Source organism: Microtus ochrogaster, unplaced genomic scaffold, assembly GCF_000317375.1.
Source record: "Microtus ochrogaster isolate Prairie Vole_2 unplaced genomic scaffold, MicOch1.0 UNK4, whole genome shotgun sequence".
Taxonomy (NCBI): domain Eukaryota; kingdom Metazoa; phylum Chordata; class Mammalia; order Rodentia; family Cricetidae; genus Microtus; species Microtus ochrogaster.
Window position 1 is genome coordinate 6,042,443 of NW_004949102.1, and position 19,738 is coordinate 6,062,180.

At 52.7% G+C, this 19,738-nt stretch overlaps 3 protein-coding genes across 4 annotated transcripts in view; all 3 read left to right on the plus strand.

Moving 5' to 3' along the window:
* The window catches only part of Flnc (filamin C), a 28,182-nt gene extending 21,848 nt beyond the window's left edge, over positions 1-6,334 (plus strand). For both annotated transcript variants that reach the window (XM_005365747.3, XM_026788580.1), the window contains 13 exons: positions 332-493; positions 576-779; positions 1,225-1,377; positions 1,466-1,588; positions 1,722-1,964; positions 2,167-2,436; positions 2,535-2,672; positions 2,935-3,050; positions 4,058-4,190; positions 4,289-4,465; positions 4,633-4,851; positions 5,554-5,763; positions 5,878-6,334. In XM_005365747.3, the coding sequence (XP_005365804.1) occupies positions 332-493; positions 576-779; positions 1,225-1,377; positions 1,466-1,588; positions 1,722-1,964; positions 2,167-2,436; positions 2,535-2,672; positions 2,935-3,050; positions 4,058-4,190; positions 4,289-4,465; positions 4,633-4,851; positions 5,554-5,763; positions 5,878-6,065 (2,336 nt within the window). In that variant the 3' untranslated portion in view covers positions 6,066-6,334. The remainder of the gene's footprint in view (positions 1-331; positions 494-575; positions 780-1,224; positions 1,378-1,465; positions 1,589-1,721; positions 1,965-2,166; positions 2,437-2,534; positions 2,673-2,934; positions 3,051-4,057; positions 4,191-4,288; positions 4,466-4,632; positions 4,852-5,553; positions 5,764-5,877) is intronic.
* A 6,578-nt stretch (positions 6,335-12,912) lies between these two features.
* Atp6v1f (ATPase H+ transporting V1 subunit F) lies at positions 12,913-15,703 on the plus strand. Its single transcript, XM_005365751.1, has 2 exons — positions 12,913-13,147; positions 15,252-15,703. Exons 1-2 carry the CDS (start codon positions 12,990-12,992, stop codon positions 15,451-15,453), a joined length of 360 nt encoding a protein of 119 aa, XP_005365808.1. The 5' UTR covers positions 12,913-12,989; the 3' UTR covers positions 15,454-15,703.
* Positions 15,704-16,532: 829 nt separating this feature from the next.
* On the plus strand, positions 16,533-18,512 carry Atp6v1fnb (ATP6V1F neighbor). Its single transcript, XM_005365752.2, has 2 exons — positions 16,533-17,250; positions 18,390-18,512. Exons 1-2 carry the CDS (start codon positions 16,830-16,832, stop codon positions 18,497-18,499), a joined length of 531 nt encoding a protein of 176 aa, XP_005365809.1. The 5' UTR covers positions 16,533-16,829; the 3' UTR covers positions 18,500-18,512.
* Positions 18,513-19,738: the final 1,226 nt, after the last annotated feature.

Below are 19,738 nucleotides of genomic sequence, written 5' to 3' on the forward strand. Positions count from 1 at the left end.
CCTGCCTCTGCCTCCCGAGTGCTGGGATTAAAGGCGTGCGCCACCATCGCCCGGCTTTCAAATTACTCTTGAAAACGTAGGGCATTGGCACGCCTCTGGTACCCTGAGAAAGCCCAGAGACAGTTTAGCACTGTGACAGAGACATACAGAGTCTAGTGGTCTAGTGCAGTGTTTTGTTCCATCACACCATGTGACTCAGGATTAAATACATAAAGGTTCAAGCAGGGACTTAGCCCTTCTTGGACTGAGACCGGCACAGAGAAAAGAGAGGCTGGGTCCTTCTGAGGTTGTTTGTTAAGGCAAATGCAGACCCATCCCAACTCCCTCACAGGTGACGACTCAATGAGGACATCACAGCTGAATGTAGGCACCTCCACGGATGTGTCCCTGAAGATCACGGAGAGTGACCTCAGCCAGCTGACCGCCAGCATCCGTGCCCCTTCAGGCAACGAGGAGCCGTGCCTGCTAAAACGCTTGCCCAACAGACACATTGGTGAGCACAGTGATTCATGGGGGGGGGTGCTTGAGTTTGGGGAGGCCTTAGGGATGTTCTGCTTAATGTCTCCCCTCCACAGGGATCTCCTTTACCCCCAAGGAGGTGGGCGAACATGTGGTGAGCGTACGCAAGAGTGGCAAGCACGTCACCAACAGCCCCTTTAAGATTTTGGTGGGGCCTTCAGAGATCGGAGATGCCAGCAAAGTTCGAGTCTGGGGCAAGGGCCTTTCCGAGGGGCAGACCTTCCAGGTGGCGGAGTTCATCGTGGACACTCGCAATGCAGGTACTTCTCACCCCGTCCCTCCTTGTTCTGCCTGGCATCCCACTGGCTCTTGTCCTCTTTTCTGTCCAAGACCTCCCCCCTCTGGCCACAGCCTCTTCCCCTGGTCTTCTGGGGCCTGTTGGGATTCCGCCTAGAGCCCACTGGGGGAAAAGTTCCACAGCCAGCTCTGTCACAGTTAAGAGAAAGCTCAGCTGTCGTGAGCTTGTTGGTCCCCACTCCCTGGAATCTAACAGGACTGCGGTACAGAACTTTCCAGAAGGCCTCTACAGTGGACCTTGGCGGCAAACCCTCGGCTTGCCTCTCTATCTCTCACGGCGCCTTTCTCCTCAGTGGCCACTGTACTCACGGGGCATCTGTCTAGGCGGAGTCTACAGTATGGGTCAGGAGAGCAATGTGTGTGTGATGTCATAGGCTCAGGGGAGACATTTCCTTACCCTTCCCGTAGGGTATGGAGGCCTAGGGCTGAGCATCGAAGGTCCTAGCAAGGTGGACATTAACTGTGAGGATATGGAAGATGGGACATGCAAAGTCACCTACTGCCCGACGGAACCCGGCACCTACATTATCAACATCAAGTTTGCTGATAAACACGTGCCTGGTAAGGCTCTGGGCTGCGGCTTGATGGGGACAGATCTGGTGACTAGGCAGGGGACCCATGACCCTGATTCTCCTCTTCTCCCTCGCAGGAAGCCCCTTCACCGTGAAGGTAACCGGCGAGGGACGCATGAAGGAAAGTATCACCCGGCGCAGACAGGCGCCTTCCATTGCCACCATTGGCAGCACCTGCGATCTCAACCTCAAGATCCCAGGTAGACAGCCAAGGTGGAGGAAAGCCAGGGAGGGGAGGGGCTGGCCATGGGGTGCACTTGTAGCCTGAACCAGCACTGGGGCCTCTGGCTTGCTTGCCTCCCTCCTCACCTCCTGGCTCCGGGCTTTCTCTAGGAAACTGGTTTCAGATGGTGTCCGCCCAGGAGCGCCTGACGCGGACTTTCACGCGCAGCAGCCACACGTACACCCGCACGGAGCGGACCGAGATCAGCAAGACACGGGGTGGGGAGACCAAGCGTGAAGTCCGGGTGGAAGAGTCCACCCAGGTTGGCGGAGACCCCTTCCCTGCTGTTTTTGGTGATTTCCTAGGCCGGGAACGCCTAGGCTCCTTCGGGAGCATCACCCGGCAGCAGGAAGGTGAGCAGCGCACTGGGAACTGGGGTCCTCACAGGGAGACGGGGGCCTCCTGTTTTGTGAGATAGAATGGCCCCATCTCTGGCCACCTTGGCCTAGATGGCCAGGACAGGTCTGAGCAGAGAAGGGGGTTTGCTGAGGAGGGAGGGCACCATGGAAACCAAATACAGCCTCTCATTGGCCTGATATCACTCCAACCCTTCAGGTGAGGCCAGCTCTCAGGACATGACAGCCCAGGTGACCAGCCCATCTGGAAAGACGGAAGCCGCAGAGATCGTTGAGGGCGAGGACAGCGCATACAGTGTGCGCTTTGTGCCCCAGGAGATGGGTCCCCACACAGTCGCCGTCAAGTACCGTGGCCAGCACGTACCCGGAAGCCCTTTTCAGTTCACCGTGGGTCCACTAGGTGAAGGTGGTGCCCACAAGGTGCGGGCCGGAGGCACAGGGCTGGAGCGAGGTGTAGCTGGCGTGCCAGGTAAGGGGCAGAGGCCAGGGAGAGTTTGGGGACAGGGCAGCCAGTGTGAGATGCAGCCGTTCTCAGGCGCCACCCTTCCCCTGTTGCCCCGAATACAGCCGAGTTTAGCATCTGGACCCGAGAAGCTGGTGCAGGGGGCCTGTCTATTGCTGTGGAAGGTCCCAGCAAGGCAGAGATTGCATTTGAAGACCGCAAAGATGGTTCTTGTGGCGTCTCCTACGTTGTCCAGGAACCAGGTAGGCGTTCACAGTTGGGTGGGGAGTGGGCTGCCCCGGCTGCCCTCATCGATCCTGGGTTTCTGTTTGCTGACCAGACCAAAGGATGCCTGGGGCTGCAGGATTTTCTCCACCAGTCCCTAACCCCCTTCCACTCCAAGACCCTTCACCTTCTCAGAGCTGAGCCCCGATACAGTGAATTTGCCCTGGGAAGAGACTGGGCTGGGAGTGGTTTGCCCCTTCCGCCCACATCCTGGAAACTGCTGACTAGTCTCCTTCCCAGGTGACTATGAGGTCTCCATCAAGTTCAATGATGAGCACATCCCAGACAGCCCCTTTGTGGTGCCTGTGGCTTCTCTCTCAGACGATGCTCGCAGACTCACCGTCACCAGCCTCCAGGTCTGTGCCAGGGTGGGACCTGAGAGATGGAGGGGGGGGGGTCAAGGAGGGCAGTGACCTTGGCAGATGAGCTGGCTGCAGCCCCTTCTCCCACCGTATACAGCATGGGTCAGGGCCCTCGGGGGAGCATGTCCGCACCCCAGTGAATGCTTCTCCTTTGGCTCTGTACCTTGTCTGTGCTTTTCACAAGCCCTGTCCTTCCTGAGAGCTGACATTTCTTGTCACTGCATTCCCTCCACTTTCCTCAGAACGTTTTTGCAGCTAACGAGTTCATGAGAATATGCACATAACACCAATACAAAATAAGCCTAAGCTAGTTTGCAAAGGACTCCTGAGCGGGCACTTGTAGCCAGAGTCTGGGCGACTCTCCTGGCCACCGGGACCAGCTATACTTTTTCCTGCTGTGACATCTAGAAAGGTCTCCTTTCCTTCTGCCATACGGGAATGTGTCCATGCAGGCTTTCAGCAAGCCACACAGGAAATGGACACTCTGTCACAGAGCTGCTGTATCCGGACAGGGAGGAGGCTTTGCCCCCACGCCCTTTTAGCTGCCCTGCAGTGCAATCCTATCAACCAACAGCGAACCCAAGCTCTCGCCCAAGCTCCATCCCCCTACCCCTGAGCCCTGCCTGTGTTCTCCCCACTTCTCCCCCTTGGTCACCTCCTACAAATGTCCTTGGGGCAGTCTACAATCAGCCCACCACATCCAAACTCTGTGTGCACTGTCAAACTCTGATAACAGGCCTGCATTGTTCAGCGTCTGACCTCTCTTCCTCAGTGGAGACACAGATACATCACTCCTCATCGTATGTGGTTCCCAGCAGGGTGCCCACCCCATTGCAGGTGGATGTAGAGAGAGGCAGACCAGCCTTTGCCTTCTCAGCCCATCCCTGCCATCTGGGCTGCAGGCAGGGGCCGTGCTGGAGTGGTGGGAACACTGGGCTGCAGATAAGACTGCATTTGCTCCAGCTTCCTGCGACTCTGACTATGCTCTGTGGTCTTTACAGGAGACGGGGCTTAAGGTGAACCAGCCGGCATCTTTCGCGGTGCAGCTCAATGGAGCCCGGGGCGTGATCGATGCTAGGGTACACACGCCCTCAGGAGCTGTGGAGGAGTGCTATGTTTCCGAGCTGGACAGTGGTGAGTTGGCCCCGCCCCTACCCTCTCCTGCCAGTCCGGGATCTCCGGGGAAGGGTGGAGAAAGGTGGAGGCTAGCTCACCAAGCTTCTGCCCCACAGATAAACACACCATCCGCTTCATCCCCCATGAGAATGGCGTCCACTCAATTGACGTCAAGTTCAATGGCGCCCACATCCCTGGAAGCCCCTTCAAGATCCGCGTTGGCGAGCAGAGCCAAGCTGGGGACCCAGGCTTGGTGTCAGCCTACGGACCCGGGCTTGAGGGAGGCACTACCGGTGAGTGTGTGGAGCTAGGTGGGGAGCAAGGTTAGATTTGTGTGTGGTCAGACACCCATTGGGCGGTCAGACACTTGTTGGTACCAACTTGTAGTGTTGCCCAAGGACCCCAGGGCTCCATTCTGGGCTGCGCTCTTTCTAACCTTCATCCTCCCTCTGTTCTCCAGGTGTGTCATCGGAGTTCATTGTGAACACCCAGAACGCAGGCTCAGGGGCCTTGTCTGTCACCATCGATGGCCCTTCCAAGGTGCAGCTGGACTGTCGGGAGTGCCCCGAGGGCCATGTAGTCACTTACACTCCCATGGCCCCTGGTAACTACCTCATTGCCATCAAGTATGGTGGCCCTCAGCACATTGTGGGCAGCCCCTTCAAAGCAAAGGTCACAGGTGAGTATCCTGGATGGAGAAGCTTCATACAGCCCAAGCCTGGCTGGCTGGCTCTAGTGGCCAGTCACATCCGATTGTAGTCTGCCCTCAGTTATGGTCAAGTAACCATGGTGGGGGAGGGCCTGACTAGGCAGCATTCCATCCTGTAGAACTGGGGCTGGAGAGATGGCTCGGAGCCTAAGAGCACTGGCAGCTCTTCCAGAGGTCCTGAGTTCAATTCCTAGCAACCACACAGTGGCTCAGAACCATCTGTAATGAGATCTGGCGCCCTCTTCTGGCATGGAGGTGTACATGCAGAAGGAACATTATGTACATAATGAATAAATACATTTTTTTTTTTTTAAAGAAAGACACAACTTTTTTTCAATGCTGGGGTTTAAATCAGAACCATGTCAGTACTAGACAAGTACTACTGAGCTAGACCTCTAATTTGCTCTGTTTAAAGCCATACTCCTGTGAGCTAACCTGAGTCCCCGGAAGAAGCCTGGAGAAGGATGGATGGAGCCAGAAGTGGCTTCAGGCCCAGGAATAGCAGGGAGTGGAGTGGGCTGGGAGCGGCTTGTTTGGAGTAGGCTTCATCCTTCCAGAGCTGCAGCTGAGGGCAGGAGAGTCACCAAGGCCCATCCCAGAAGCGTGTCAGTGTCCTAGAAAAGGACAGAAGTCCTTCTGACCAGGCCCTTGGCCACCTCCTCTGCCCTTCAGGTCCCCGGTTGTCTGGAGGCCACAGCCTTCACGAAACATCCACAGTCCTGGTGGAGACCGTGACGAAGTCCTCCTCAAGCAGGGGCGCCAGTTATAGTTCCATCCCCAAGTTCTCCTCAGATGCCAGCAAGGTGGTGACAAGGGGCCCTGGTCTGTCCCAGGCCTTTGTGGGTCAGAAGAACTCATTCACTGTGGACTGCAGCAAAGCAGGTAACTTCCAGTCAAGAGGCTGGTCTGGAGGCGGAGGGGAGGGGACAGGAAGCTGGGGGGGTGGTGCTGCTGGTGACCCTGGGGTGAGCCGCTCCTCTCTGCTTCCCCCTCCAGGCACCAACATGATGATGGTGGGCGTGCATGGGCCCAAGACCCCCTGTGAAGAGGTCTACGTGAAGCACGTGGGGAACCGCGTTTACAACGTCACCTACACTGTCAAGGAGAAAGGAGACTACATCCTCATTGTCAAATGGGGTGATGAAAGTGTCCCTGGAAGCCCCTTCAAGGTCAACGTGCCCTGAATCCCACAAGTGCCTCCCCCAGCCCAGGCCCCCCCCCCACCTCCTGCCAAACTCACACCTACACCAACGTGCCACAACCATACGCACACTCGCAGAATCGGACACTAAAACACCTGCCTTGGGTGTGAAGTGAGTGGTGCAACCTCCGTTCCCACTGTGCATGTGAGGGGTGGAGGGCCTTTATCTGTCTGGGATCAGTGTCCCTTCCGTGTGGCGTGAGGGCAGACTGGAGTCAGGCTCAGGGGCGAGGGGGTTAGACAGGGGGTTGGGGGTCTGTGGAAGCCTCAGGATCATAGTGGGGCTGAAGCCAGTGGGCAAGCACTGAGTTGGGGTGTCTGTGTGGGAGAAGTCACCCTCACAAAGGGCCAGGCCTGAGGACTCTATCCCGCCCTCTGGTGGCCACAGCCCTAGAGTGCGGGACTTGGAAAAGAACAAAGAGAAGAAAATGGAGCCGGAACAAGCAGCCCGTGGCTTGTGGACTGGCCCCAAGTGATGTGCTCTGCCCACGCCAGGCTTCCTGGGAGACTGATTTCTCTTGTTTTATTATTATTTTTTATGGTTTCACAGCTCTGCCTTGTCGGGGGTCTTTTTTACACATTGAGGGGCCCAACTTTGTGGGAAACTTTTGCACATGTGGAAAACACCAAATAAAGTGTAGCCGTTGCGGAGGCTGGGCTGTTCTTTATGGGGGGTGTGCTTGTCCACTGCTGTCCCCTGACCCCGGGTAGAGGGCCACACGGAGGCCAGACCCCAGGCTGAGGGCAGGGCCTGGGGAAATCAAGAAGTCTGGAATGTTCCCCGAAAGAGGACCTGGTGGAGAATTAGCTGGAAGGTTAGCAGATGGCAGATGACAGTGGACACTATTAAGGGTGACTGGAAGGCGGCTTACATTCAACCCAACCTGAAGGATGTTCTTCAAATTAGGTTCTTAGAACTGTGGCCATGCTGGGTGGTGGTGGTGCATACCTTTAAGCCCAACATTTGGGAGGCAGAGGCAGGCTGATCTCTGTGAATTTGAGGCCAGTCTGGCCTATAGAGCAAGTTCCAGGATAGGCTCCAAAGTTACAGATAAACTCTGTCTCCAAAAAACAAACAAACAAATAAACAACAAAACCCAAAAAACAGAACTGTGACCACAAAGGCCAGGTGTGGTAGCCCACGCCTTTAATCCCAGCACTTGGGAGGCAAAGGCAGATCTCCCTGAGTTCGAGGCCAGCCTGGTCTACATAGTGAGTTCCAGGACAACCAGAGATACATAGATTTCTGTCTATGTATAGATTTTCCTGTCTCAAAGAACAAAAACAAAGAGGTGTGACCACCGGCTCAAGCAGTAACACTCTTCACCCAACAGAAACCAAATGAGACTCCTGAACCTCACTCCAGACCTGAGGTCAGGTCTCCTGGGCTCCACAGCAGCTTCTGGACTCATCTCTGGGCCCTGCCCTGCCCTCCCTGTTCCATGCAGCTAGAGCAGGTCCCATTAAAGGCCTCGTGTCCCTCTGGTTTAGACCAGGGCCACTGTGGCTCTAGTCCCATTCCAGGAGATGGTCTCCACACTCCCCTGAGTTCAAGCCATCTCTCCATGTGGTTGGGCAGTGTACCCAGTCCCTATCTGTACTCTGCACCTCACCCTGCTCCGTGGTTTCCCGGATACCTGTGTTGCAGTTCTGGCCTCTGCCTGGAACACCTTCGCCTTCCCACACCTGTCTTTCTGGCCACCGGGAAGCTTTCTTTGGCCTCTTCTGAGTCACTACTACCAATTTCCACGCTTCTGTGGGGCACACAGCTGTTTATGGTTACTACCCTGATGTGTGGACAGACTCCCATGGCCTCCACAACCAGTCTAAGCTCCTGACCCTGAGAGTTCTATACAGGCATGAATGATACGTGAACAGGCTACAAAGCAGAGCAAAAGTTCACTTCACCAGATGGATCCCAAAACAATAGACCCATCCCCACGCACGCCACAGTGATGCCACCAAGACCCAAGACAGTGTGACCCCAGCCCCCAAACCTGACCCCATTCAGTGACCGGTCTGCCTCCTCATTTTCTATTTAGGTTTCTTCTTTCCCTTTATGTCCCAAGAATGAGGCAGGACAGAAAGACTCTTGGGACTGGAGGGAAAAGGCACCTCCTCACTCCCAGAGTCTGGCTCAAGGCTGAGAGTCAAGAATTCCAGTACAATTCACATTCTGTGAAAACTGCCAACCTAGAGACAATACACCTTTCCTGGAGAGATACTTCAAATAAAAATGCTAAAATGGCAATGAACCATGCTTAAGGCCATCCGCAAACAGGAAGCTTTCTGGAACTCTTACAAATAAGACTCTCCTGTCAGAATGGCTAAAATAAAAAACACCAATGATAGCCTTTGCTGGAGAGGGTGTGGAGAAAGGGGTACACTCATCCATTGCTGGTGGGAATGCAAACTTGTGCAACCACTTTGGAAAGCAGTGTGGTGGTTTCTCAGGAAATTCTGGGTCAACCTACCCCTGGACCCAGCAATACCACTCTTGGGAATATACCCAAGAGATGCCCTATCATACAACAAAAGTATATGCTCAACTATGTTCATAGCAGCATTGTTTGTAATAGCCAGAACCTGGAAACAACCTAGATGACCTTCAATGGAAGAATGGATGAAGAAAGTATGGAATATATACATATTGGAGTAATACTCAGCAGTAAAAAACAAGGACTTCTTGAATTTTGCATACAAATGGATGGAAATAGAAAACACTATCCTGAGTGAGGTAAGCCAGACCCAAAAAGAGGAACATGGGATGTATGCACTCATTTTTGGTTTCTAGCCATAAATAAAAGACATTGAGCCTATAATTCGTGATCCTAGAGAAGCTAAATAAGGAGAACCCAAAGAAAAACATATAGGCATCCTCCTGAATATTAACCTTCATCAGGCGATGAAAGGAGACAGAGACAGAGACCCACACTGGAGCACCGGACAGAAATCTCAAGGTCCAAATCAGGAGCAGAAGGAGAGAGAGCACGAGCAAGAAACTTAGGACCGTGAGGGGTGCACCCACACACTGAGACAATGGGGATGTTCTATCAGGAACTCACCAAGGCCAGCTGGCCTGGGTCTGAAAAAGCCTGGGATAAAACCAGACTTGCTGAACATAGTGGACAATGAGGACTACTGAGAATTCAAGAACAATGGCAATGGGTTTTTGATCCTACTGCACGTACTGGATTTGTGGGAGCCTAGGCAATTTGGATGCCCACCTTACTAGACCTGGAAGGAAGTAGGTGGTCCTTGGACTTCCCACAGGGCAGAGAACCCTGATTGCTCTTTGGGCTGACGAGGGAGGGGGACTTGATTGGGGGAGGGGGAGGGAAATGGGAGGCGGTGACGGGGAAGAGACAGAAATCTTTAATAAATAAATAAAAAACAAATAAGACTAAACTGTTGAAGGCGGATCGAATTAATACAGGCCAACTGGTACAAAATAAAAGCTACTTTAATATAAATAGCACACTCACGCAACCGAAGTTCCCGCAATGCCCAGAAATAGGAGACAGGAAGAAGGGGTTATCAGCGTTTGTGCACCCCAATTTATAGACAGGAAGAAGGCCGTCCCGCCCCCAAAGGGCGGGCTCTCTCTACAAACTGTTGCATGACAACTTCCTCGGGCTTCTCTTGTGATTTAGGACCTTAGTTATCAGCTGTAAGCCTACCCAGGGCACATCGGGAACCACCCTGTGATCTCAGTTAAGCTCCTTAGTAAACCTTTGAAATGTGACTTCAGAAATCACCAAAATAGCGCACGTGGCTATGGTTAAGACATGTCATTCTCTCTTGAGAAGCCCACACCCATGTCTGAATAGATCCTACCCTTCCCCTGGGAACCTCACAGTGTAACCACCTCTATTAATCTCACTAATAAATTCAAACTCTCCTTGGTACTGGCTCCTCCTGAAATTCTTTTCTGAAATAAAACAAACAAAGAAAAAACCAAACCAAAACAAAACAAAACAAAAAACCAGCTTTACCTAAGAGAGGTCTCAGAAAAAGCAGCACAAAAAAACCCTCTCAGACTGCTGTAGACGGCAGCATAGAACTATGTCCCCTGCCCTGTCACACTGGAAGTGACAGGAAGCATTTTCCTCTCCTGTCTCTGGATCTGCCATCAAGGCCCCCCCCCCAACTTCTCTTTATTGCACCCCTGCTCTTCCCACTGAGATTTCTCACCTTTCCTGTGCCCCTGCAGGGAGCTCCTGAGAACAGAAATGGTGTTCTATCGGTCATTCTTCCCTAGCTCCTATTCCTGGTCCCCTTTTGATAAACGGTGGCTAAATATTGGTGCGGTGATGAGCGTGGCACTCCAGCTCCTTAGGGCTCATTCAACCACTGAAGGTAGGCTTGCTGTCTTGAGCACCCAGCCACCTGTGCTCACACAGGGCTTGTGCCGGGGGCTGGGGCAAATGGTCCCATCGACACCCCACACCCTCTCACCCCCTGCCTGTGCCGCCTTGCCCCAGAGTGAGCTTGGTTGCTGACCTCCCTGTGACTTGAGGCACTCACACATAGTGGATCAGCTGCTCTCATCCAGTCATGGTGGGGCAGCAGGTGCTGAGCAGCTGAGAGCCTCTCCCTAGTCCTCTTCCAATCCTGTGACGGCCCTGAGGACTTCAGTGCCAAGTCTAAAAGGAAGCCTCAAAACAGCTGGATCGAGGGTGAAACTCGAGTATGCCCCCACATCCCAGACCACATTGTTTCTATTTTACTTGGAGTTGTGACCAAATACCTGACAGGAAGCAACTGAAGGGATGATGGGTTAATCTTGGCTTGCAGCTTGAAGTTACAGTCTGGCAGGGTGGGGAAGACACACAAAAAGCTTTTGACTGGGGTGGTCAGAGCTCAAGGCTGCTCACACACGTGGGGAGGATCGGGATGCAGAGAGCACGTTTGACCAGCTCAGAGGACACTCAGATCACATTAGACACACCTGCTTTCTGAGCACCATCACTTCCGTTTGCCTCCCCTCCCCCCTCCTGTAGTCCTGCCTCCATAGCTCTACTGTGCCAGTCTGGTGATAATTACCCTTTTCTCCTCAGGGAAACTTCCCGATTCTTTAATTTTGTTGGTTTGCTTTCTGAGATAGGATTTTGCTGTGTATCTCTGGCTGTCCAGAACTCTTGTTGACCAGGATGGCCTTGAACTCAAGAGATCCGCTTGTCTGCCTCCCAAGTGCTGAGACTACAGGTGTGCGCTACCGCCGTTTGTTTTTTTGTTTGTTATGGGTTTTAAAAAACAATTATTCACATTTATTTAGCTATTTAGTGTGCCTCTGTGTGTGTCTGTGTGTTCAAGAACACAAATGCAGAGTTCAGAGGAAAACTCGCAGAACTTGCTCCTCTCACCATGTAGGGTCTAGGGATCGAAACTCGGGTCATCAACTGTGTGGCAAGTGCCCTTACTGAGCCATCTTGGTAGGCCCAACAGTCTTACTACCTAGTCCAGGCTGACCTTGAAGTTGTGGCAGTGCTGCTTCAACCTCCTAAACGCTAAGGTCACTGCTATATAGTTCATATATATATATATATATATATATATATATATATATATATATATATTAGCAACGAACACAAGGCCTTGCCTCTACAGCACCAAAGTGTCACCAATTTGCCGTTCCTTATAATTAAAATATATATTGAGTAATTGTTAACCGTGGCATAGTTGATGTGCACGTGTACAGGACACTGACTTAGACCTGAACCTTCCAGCTAGCAAGTATCTTTTCTTGGACAATTGTGGTAGTCCACGTCTGTAATCCCAGACTGCAGCAAGAATTGGAAAGTCTGATGCCTGACTGGGCAAAACAAACAAACAAAGGAGGGAGGAATTAGTGGTGAATTCCTATAATCCAGTATTCAGGAGGATGAGGCTGTAGGATCACTCATTGCAAGTTCAAAGGCAGCCTGGTCTGCATGCATTCTGAGTTCCAGGCAACAAAGGCTACATATAGCAGGTTTCAAAAAACAAACTGCCAAATAAAATCAAAACAAAGGGGCAGGGGTGTGGCGGAGGCACAAGCCTTAAATCCTAGTACTTGGGAGGCTAAGGAAGTAGGACCACCAAAAGTTTGAGGCCAGGTTAGGCTAAATAGTGAAACCTATCAAGAAAAGGGACAGAGAGACACACACACACAGAGAGAGATTAGGATATATCCTCAGCTATAGCCACTAATAACAACCCCAGTGCACAGTTACTACGTTGCCTTTTAAAAGGTGGGCACTGCCCATCTTCCAGCACTCTTGTCCCCGAGGACCGACTAGTCTCTGCCTCCCTCTATGTCCCTTCTCTCTCCTCTTCCAATAAACTTCCCACGTGAGCCCTGCTGCATGGTGTGGCTTCTTCGTGGTGTTTTAAAATTACAACAGAAGGGGAGGAGGAAGGAGAAGGAAAGAAAGGAAAAAAATCAAACCATACACCGAACTGAGCATAAGACCCTAAGGCCCGCAGGGTGCTCTATGACCTCACACCCATGCCCCGCTACTCCACCGCCCTGCGCGCGAGAGTCTCCGAAAGAACAAATGTAACATCAACAAAATCAAACAAACTACACACAAAGGATCAGGAATTTAAGGTCATTCTCTCCTACACTGCAAGTTCGAGACTATCCCGGACTATATGAGCGCCTGTCTCAAAAAGCCAAAAACAAAATAACACACACACAAAAAGAGAGTATGCCCCCTGAAGTCTCGCCCTCTAATCTAATAGGCCTCTGCCGCTCAGCCTTCTGGGAGACGTAGTTCCGACCTCTATGGCGCAGGAGCACTGAGGCGCATTCCTGCTAATGCGCATGTTCGGGAGGCGGGGAACCGCGCATGACTGAAGGGCGGGGCCTCTGCGGGGGCGGAGCATCACAGGTGCCGGGTGAGCTCTCCGCTCTGCCGACGGAATGGCGGGCCGGGGTAAACTAATCGCGGTGATTGGAGACGAGGACACGGTGACAGGTTTCCTGCTGGGCGGCATTGGGGAGCTTAACAAGAACCGCCACCCTAATTTCCTGGTAGTGGAAAAGGATACTACCATCAATGAGATCGAAGACACTTTCAGGTACGGTAGCCTGTGAGGCCTAAATGAATGGACCCTGCTTGTAAGCGCTAGAATTAGCGGCCTGTTTACCTGGGTGTCAAGCGGCGGTAGGGATCGAGATGGTCCTGGAAGCCATCAGCCCCTCCGGAGCAGAGGCCTCCGCCGCCTAAGTTCCCTTTTGGGGCTCGGAGGGGCCCAGCGTACGGCAGGTCCCACGAGCTCCCCGTCACATGATTGTGTGTCAGGTTAGGAGAGTCGGGCTTGACGTCCGGTCCTGCCGTAATTGGACGCCGGGAGCCTCCAGTCGGTGGGGACCCGCAGGTTCAGCGCCTCTTCCGGGTCCCTGACGCTCACCTGTAGCGTATTCTCTGGATCTTACGTTTCGAGTCGTACCCTAAACAAATCACATCCAGTGTGAGTCTGGACAGTGGGCTCGTGTGTGTGTGTGTGTGTGTACATTTTTCTTAGAGACTCACAATTGTCCTGTAAGGTAGTGGTTATTTCTGCTTACCGGTGAGAAAAAGGGCGGATAGGTTAAGGCACAGGCCCAAAGACACACCAGTCGTAAGAGGCTCGACCTAGGTCAACTCTTCCTCATTTATTTGTTTGTTTAACTCAGGGTTTCTCTGTGTAGTCCTGGAATTTGCACTGTAGACCAGGCAGGCCTTGAATGCAGAGATCCACCTGCCTCTGCCTCCTGGGTGCTGGGATTAAAGGCATGCGCCACCACTGCCGGTCTCTTTTTATTTTTTTTAATTACTGAGTCTCTGTGTGTGATGTGTGACCGTGGATGGAGATCAGAAGCCAACTTTGTGAAGTCAGTTTTCTCTTTCCACGGGCTAGTTCTGAGGCCAGAAGTCGAAGCAGTCAGCAGGCACCTTTCCCCACTGATCCGTCTTGATCGTCCCCTTTTGCCTTTCTTAGCTAGTGCCCACTCTGAGCTGCTCTCTGCAGCCTGCCGTGGGGTTTCCATTTGTCTTGAGCACATTGGACAGAACATCTGGAAAGTATGGCCTTCCACAAAGACCTTGTGCTTCAAGCCCTCACTATGTACCCTGGGTCAAAGATCATAGTTCCAAAAAGTGGGTGCAGGCCTTCCTTTTAAGCCAGGAAGTGTCCTGTTGACCAGAATCGAGGGTGCCAACTCTCTATTCTTTCCCTTACTCCTTTTCCAGGGCTACTGTGCCAAATCGCTGGAACAAACTTCCCTCACCTGTTTTCCCTAAATAGCCCAGTCCAGGGATACTGGCTGAGACTAGTTTCCACTGCCCGGGGTGTGGCAGGCTCACACCTGGAGACTGTGAGGCTCAGCTGAGCTCTCAGCGCCGTGGCAAAGTGACCTCCAATGACATTGGAGGACAGATTTTACTTCTAAGAATTTCCCACGTTTCCAAAAAGAAGGGATCCTAAAAATGATCAAGTCAAGTCTATTCCATGCTTAGCACAAAGTGGGTAAATTATTATTGTTGTTTTGTTTTTCAAGACAGGGTTTCTTTGTGTAGCCTTGACTGTCCTGGAACTCAGTCTGTAGACCAGGCTGGCCTCCAACTCACAGAGATCTGCTTGCCTCTGCCTCTGAAGTGCTGGGATTGAAAGTGTGCTTCTACCGCCTGGTTCGTTCTCTCTCTCTCTCTCTCTCTCTCTCTCTCTCTCTGTGTTTTTTTTTTTCAGTAAATTATTTTTAATGAGTAGATGTGTGGGGGGGGTGATCACATGATAGGAAAACCATAATGACGGTTTCTGTCTGGAAATTGTGATTCTGTCATTGCCTAGTCTCCTCTTTCTGTCTTTAGCTTATGGCAAATGTCATCCTGGCCCAGCCCCCTGCCTTGAGGCCTTCGGTGGTCTCCTCAGCCCTATATCTTAAAATTTCTACCTTCTCTACCTTCATCAATACTAAGAGTCTTATGTTTCTAGAATCTTCTCATGCTGATACAAAGGGCCTCATACCTACTTCCCTCTCCTCCCCTTTCCTACCCATAGGCAGCATATAGAACACACTGATATGCAGCCTGGTCAGTATGGTTCTGAGCTTCTGAGTGCAATTGCTTCATCCAAGGAAAGCTATGGTTGAGACCCTGGTGCCCCCTGGTCACTGCCTTCTCTTCCTCTTCTTCCCCAACAGGCAGTTTCTAAACAGGGATGACATCGGCATCATTCTCATCAACCAGTACATTGCAGAGATGGTTCGGCATGCCCTTGACGCCCACCAGCGCTCCATCCCAGCTGTCCTGGAGATCCCATCCAAGGAGCATCCCTATGATGCAGCCAAAGACTCCATCCTGCGCAGGGCCAAGGGCATGTTCACGGCCGAAGACCTGCGCTAGGGTTCCTCAGCCGCCAGCCCCCTCTCACTACCAGGCCTCTCCCAGTTTGCCATCCTCTATTTAAGTTTCAAGCCTTGGTTTCCAGCCCCTCCCTTCCTCTTCGCTGAGTGGCTCCTAAGCTGTTGGGGTTCTGCTGTTCAGATCCAGGCTGGTTAGGGAGAGAAAGCCCAACCATCTTCTCTCTCCACCCCCTCCTCCCTGTGCTGTTACACAGTGTCATTGTCGATATTAAAAGAATATTCTCTCCAAATGGATGCTGGAATGGATACGTGAGGGGTGCAGTGTTGGGGTACATTAGATCGAAAATAGGCGAAAGCTACCAAAGAACCAGGTGATGAAGAAGCGTTGAGCAGGAGCCTAATTCAAGGACTGGTCCCCTACGTCATAGACTGGCTTCAGGGATGGAGGACAAAGGTTGAGCCCAGTCCCTACTTTTGTGCCTTTACTCAGTTTTTCTGGTGCTGGGAGGGGCCTTGCCCAAGCAATAAAGCAACTGCATAGGATTGTTATCTAGATCATTCTCACTTAGCCTGTGGTTCGAGACCCTTTGGTATGGAATGGCCCTTACCCAGGACCATCAGAAAACACAGATATTGGGGCTGGAGAGATGACTCAATGGTTAAGAGCATTGCCTGCTCTTCCAAAGGTCCTGAGTTCAATTCCCGGCAACCACATGGTGGCTCACAGCCATCTGTAATGAGGTCTGGTGCCCTCTTCTGGCCTGCAGACATACACAGACAGAATATTGTGTATACATAACAAATAAGTAAATAATTATTTTTTTAAAAAAAAGAAAACAGATATTTATATTACAATTCACAACAGTAGGGGCTGGAGAGATGACTCAGTGGTTAAGAGCACCGCCTGCCTTTCCAAAGGTCCTGAGGTCAATTCCCAGGAACCATATGGTAGCTCACAACCATCTGTAATGAGATCTGGTGCTCTCTTCTGGCCTGCAGACAGAGTACTGAGAATACTGTATACATAATAAATAAATCTAAAAAAAAAATTCACAACAGTAGCAAAATTACAGTTATGAAGTAGCAACGAAAATAATTTTATAGTTGGGGATCACCACAAAATGAGGAACTGTATTAAAGGGCCACAGCCTTAGAAAGGTTGAGAATGACTGTTCTTGCTAGAGCTTGGAGCCTTCAGGTTTAGGGATCAAGGTGTTTAGTTAGTGAGCCCTACCCTGGGCTATCTCAGAAAGGGTGACCCGGGACATCTGCTGAGGGCAATGGCAGGTAGAACTCTGGCCCTGTGTGAGGTGAGGCTCGGTTGCCAGGTGACTGTCCCAGGGCAGCCCCCTACTGTCTCTGCCCGCTGTGCTCACTCAGCAATAGCCACCCCATAGCGCTTTTCCCCTTGCCACCATGTCGAGGCAGCTCAACATGGACACCCTGCGGCAAAACTTCTGGAAGGAGGAATACCTCAGAGAGATGAAGTTGCGCTGTGAATGGCACCACAAGTATGGGGCTCTGGTGAAGGCCAAACAGAAGGCTAAGGCCGCAGCTCGCCTGCCCCTCAAACTGCCCACCCTGATGCCTAAGGCCCCGGACTCACCACCACCTGTCTCCAAAGCAACCCCTTCTAAGGCCCCCAGCCCTGTCCCAGAGGCTCCTTCACAGTCAGAAATGTACCCAGTCCCACCCGACACCAAAGCCCTGCTCTATGAAGGCATCTCCCATGACTTGCAGGGACGCTACCAGTATCTCAACGCCCGAAAGCTGGACCTGCCAGAGACGCGTTACCTGTTCCCCATCACCACCAACTTCACATATGGCTGGCAGCTGGGTGAGCCCCAACTTCCCATACATGAGTCACCTCACAGATATGGAACTTGTGCCTTATGCTGGAGAACTGGCATCCTAGGGGAAGGCCAGATTGTGTAAACAGGGCAAGGAGATAGATCTAAGGGACAAGCCCTGTGAAATGAAGGGATGGGGGGTCAGGGGGTAGGGGCATGTGCTTCAGGTTGGATTGCTAGCAAAGGTCAGTCTTGAGGCTTTGAAGGTAAATGATGGGGGTACGGCTTTGGATTTTCTCCTCATTTGAGGGGAAGCTAGTGGGGGGGTTAAGCCAGGGATACTGGATTTGGGAAATTGAAGCATGTAGCAGATGAACTAGGCATTTGTTTTGTGTAACCTTGGCAAGGGTAGGATTAGCAGAACTGAGATCAAGGATGTTTTGGACAAAACTCAGTGGAGCTCATTGATGGCTTCAGTGTAACAGGGACAGCAGTCAATGGCAATGCACAGATTTCATTGTGGTCGCTGATGGGCTGGAGATGTGTGAAGATAGCCCTGTGCTGGCCACCGTAGGCTCCCTATGTCACTGAGGCGGCTCTGTGGGGAAGCCTTGAGGAGTTAGCTCAGAGGGAGTCACCGGAGTGTAAGGGTATTTAAAGCAAAGAATGGAAGGTGGACCAGAAGGTGGGGATGGCATCGGTGGGAAGGCAACCCACCTGAGCCCGCAGCTCCGCCCCAGGCTGAAGGTAGGTCATCAGCCGGGACAGAGACAGGAGAAGCTTGGTGGGAAATTTTGGATGGTTGGAGAGCAACACAGTTCCCTCATATCCCCCACCCCCCGTACCTCACAAGTAAGGGAAGCAGCTTCCCAACAAATGCAAGAGGAGGCCCCAGAAGGGGATGGGGTAGAAGGAAGATCCATGTCTCCACAGTCCGTCCCTGTGACAATCATAGCCAGAGGCACACTGACCTAGTGGCCCTGGCGGACCATCTTAGAACTGGGTTACCATGGCAGACAGCTGCAGGCCACACTGCCACCACTGCCGAGTTTTTCCTGTAGCCCTCACTCTTTGGAAGGCCTTTTCATTTATTCGCACGGAGTAGCCATAGGCAGAGTCCTAGGGATGTGTGGCAGGACTCCTGTACTCCAGAAACCCATTCATAGAGTCTGATGTCTCTTCCCAGGCCCCCCAATAAAGCAGGAATTGGTCTCCTGCAAGATGTGCCGCATTGAGTCGTTCTTCCGTAAGAATGGAGCTTTTGCCTTACTGGACCCCCGGGACCTGGCCCTCTGACCTTGGAGCAGAAAGAGGAAATAATAGGATTTTGGTGGAGCTGCATTGCTGTGTGTGTGTGTTTGTTCTCCCTGGCCTTGATGCTTCCGTCGGAACCTTTCTGAAACTGCTTCACACTTGGGGTTACCCTTTAGTTTTTCCTTTATCTCATGGTGACCCAGCCAGGGCAGGAGCAGACTGGGTGGTGTGCGCACTATTCTCCAGGACCAGGCTTCACAGTGCCAGGGGACAGTAGCTCCTGAAAGTTCTGGGTGTTCCTGAGAAGACAGTGACTTGTCAATCAGATGTTAGGGCAAAGTAGTGCCTGCCATTCCCTGCCTGCCCCTCACCTGGCCCCGAGTGCCCGCAGCCACTGAGTCCTTCCTCTGTGCACTTGTTCCAGCCGCTCTCGCAAGGTATGTCTCCATCCTGCCGCATCCTCCTAGGTGGCAAGAACTCTGAGCGGGCTGGTGCAGCCATCAGGGTACCGTCCAGCGCCCGCCCCTCTCCCGCTGGACCCCTTCGGAAGCCGCTGACTGCTGCCCTCCCCTCCAGGGGCAGAACCGTGGTGACCGTGACTTAGACACCTTTCCCCAAGTTCTTGCCTGTAGTGCCATCTGAGCCGCTCTGGGAGGGAGCCCCAGCGGGTGAACCCTGCTGTGATGGTTCCCAAGGATGCGGAGTCGTTCCAGGACCTGGGGAGGCGGCAATGAGCTGGGCTCTATCTGCCTCGGCGACCCTCCCATCTCCTCCACCACCAGCAGGCCGGGCCCTGGGACGCACCCGCAGCCGCTGATGCTCGCGGTCCTGCCGCCGCCGCTCCCTGGCCGCGCCGTGCAGCTCCAGCAGCCGCTGCAGAGCCTCCTGCTCAGTACGGGCCGGTGCCTCCTCCGTGCTCCCGGGCTCAGACCATGCGGCCTTTGAGGATTTGGGGTTCCTAGGGCCTCTCTGCTCCCAGATTGAGCCAGGAAGCCTCGTCTGGGGCTCCTGTTCCCCAAACGAGTCCGGTATCCCACCTGCTGGGCCTTGGAGCAGCGGCTGGGCTGGAGGCACCAGGGCACAGGGAGGAGTCCACTCCCCTTCCTGGGTCAGCTGGGTGCTACTACCCCGGGGTCCTGGTATCTCTGTTTTCACACACTGGGGGATCGGTTTTCCGGGGAACCTGCAGAAATCCCTGGAATGGCCCTGAGGGTCGCCCTCTTCCTGGCGCCATAATGTCGCTTTCCCCCAGACTTCTGAATTACTGTCTTCCCCAAACTG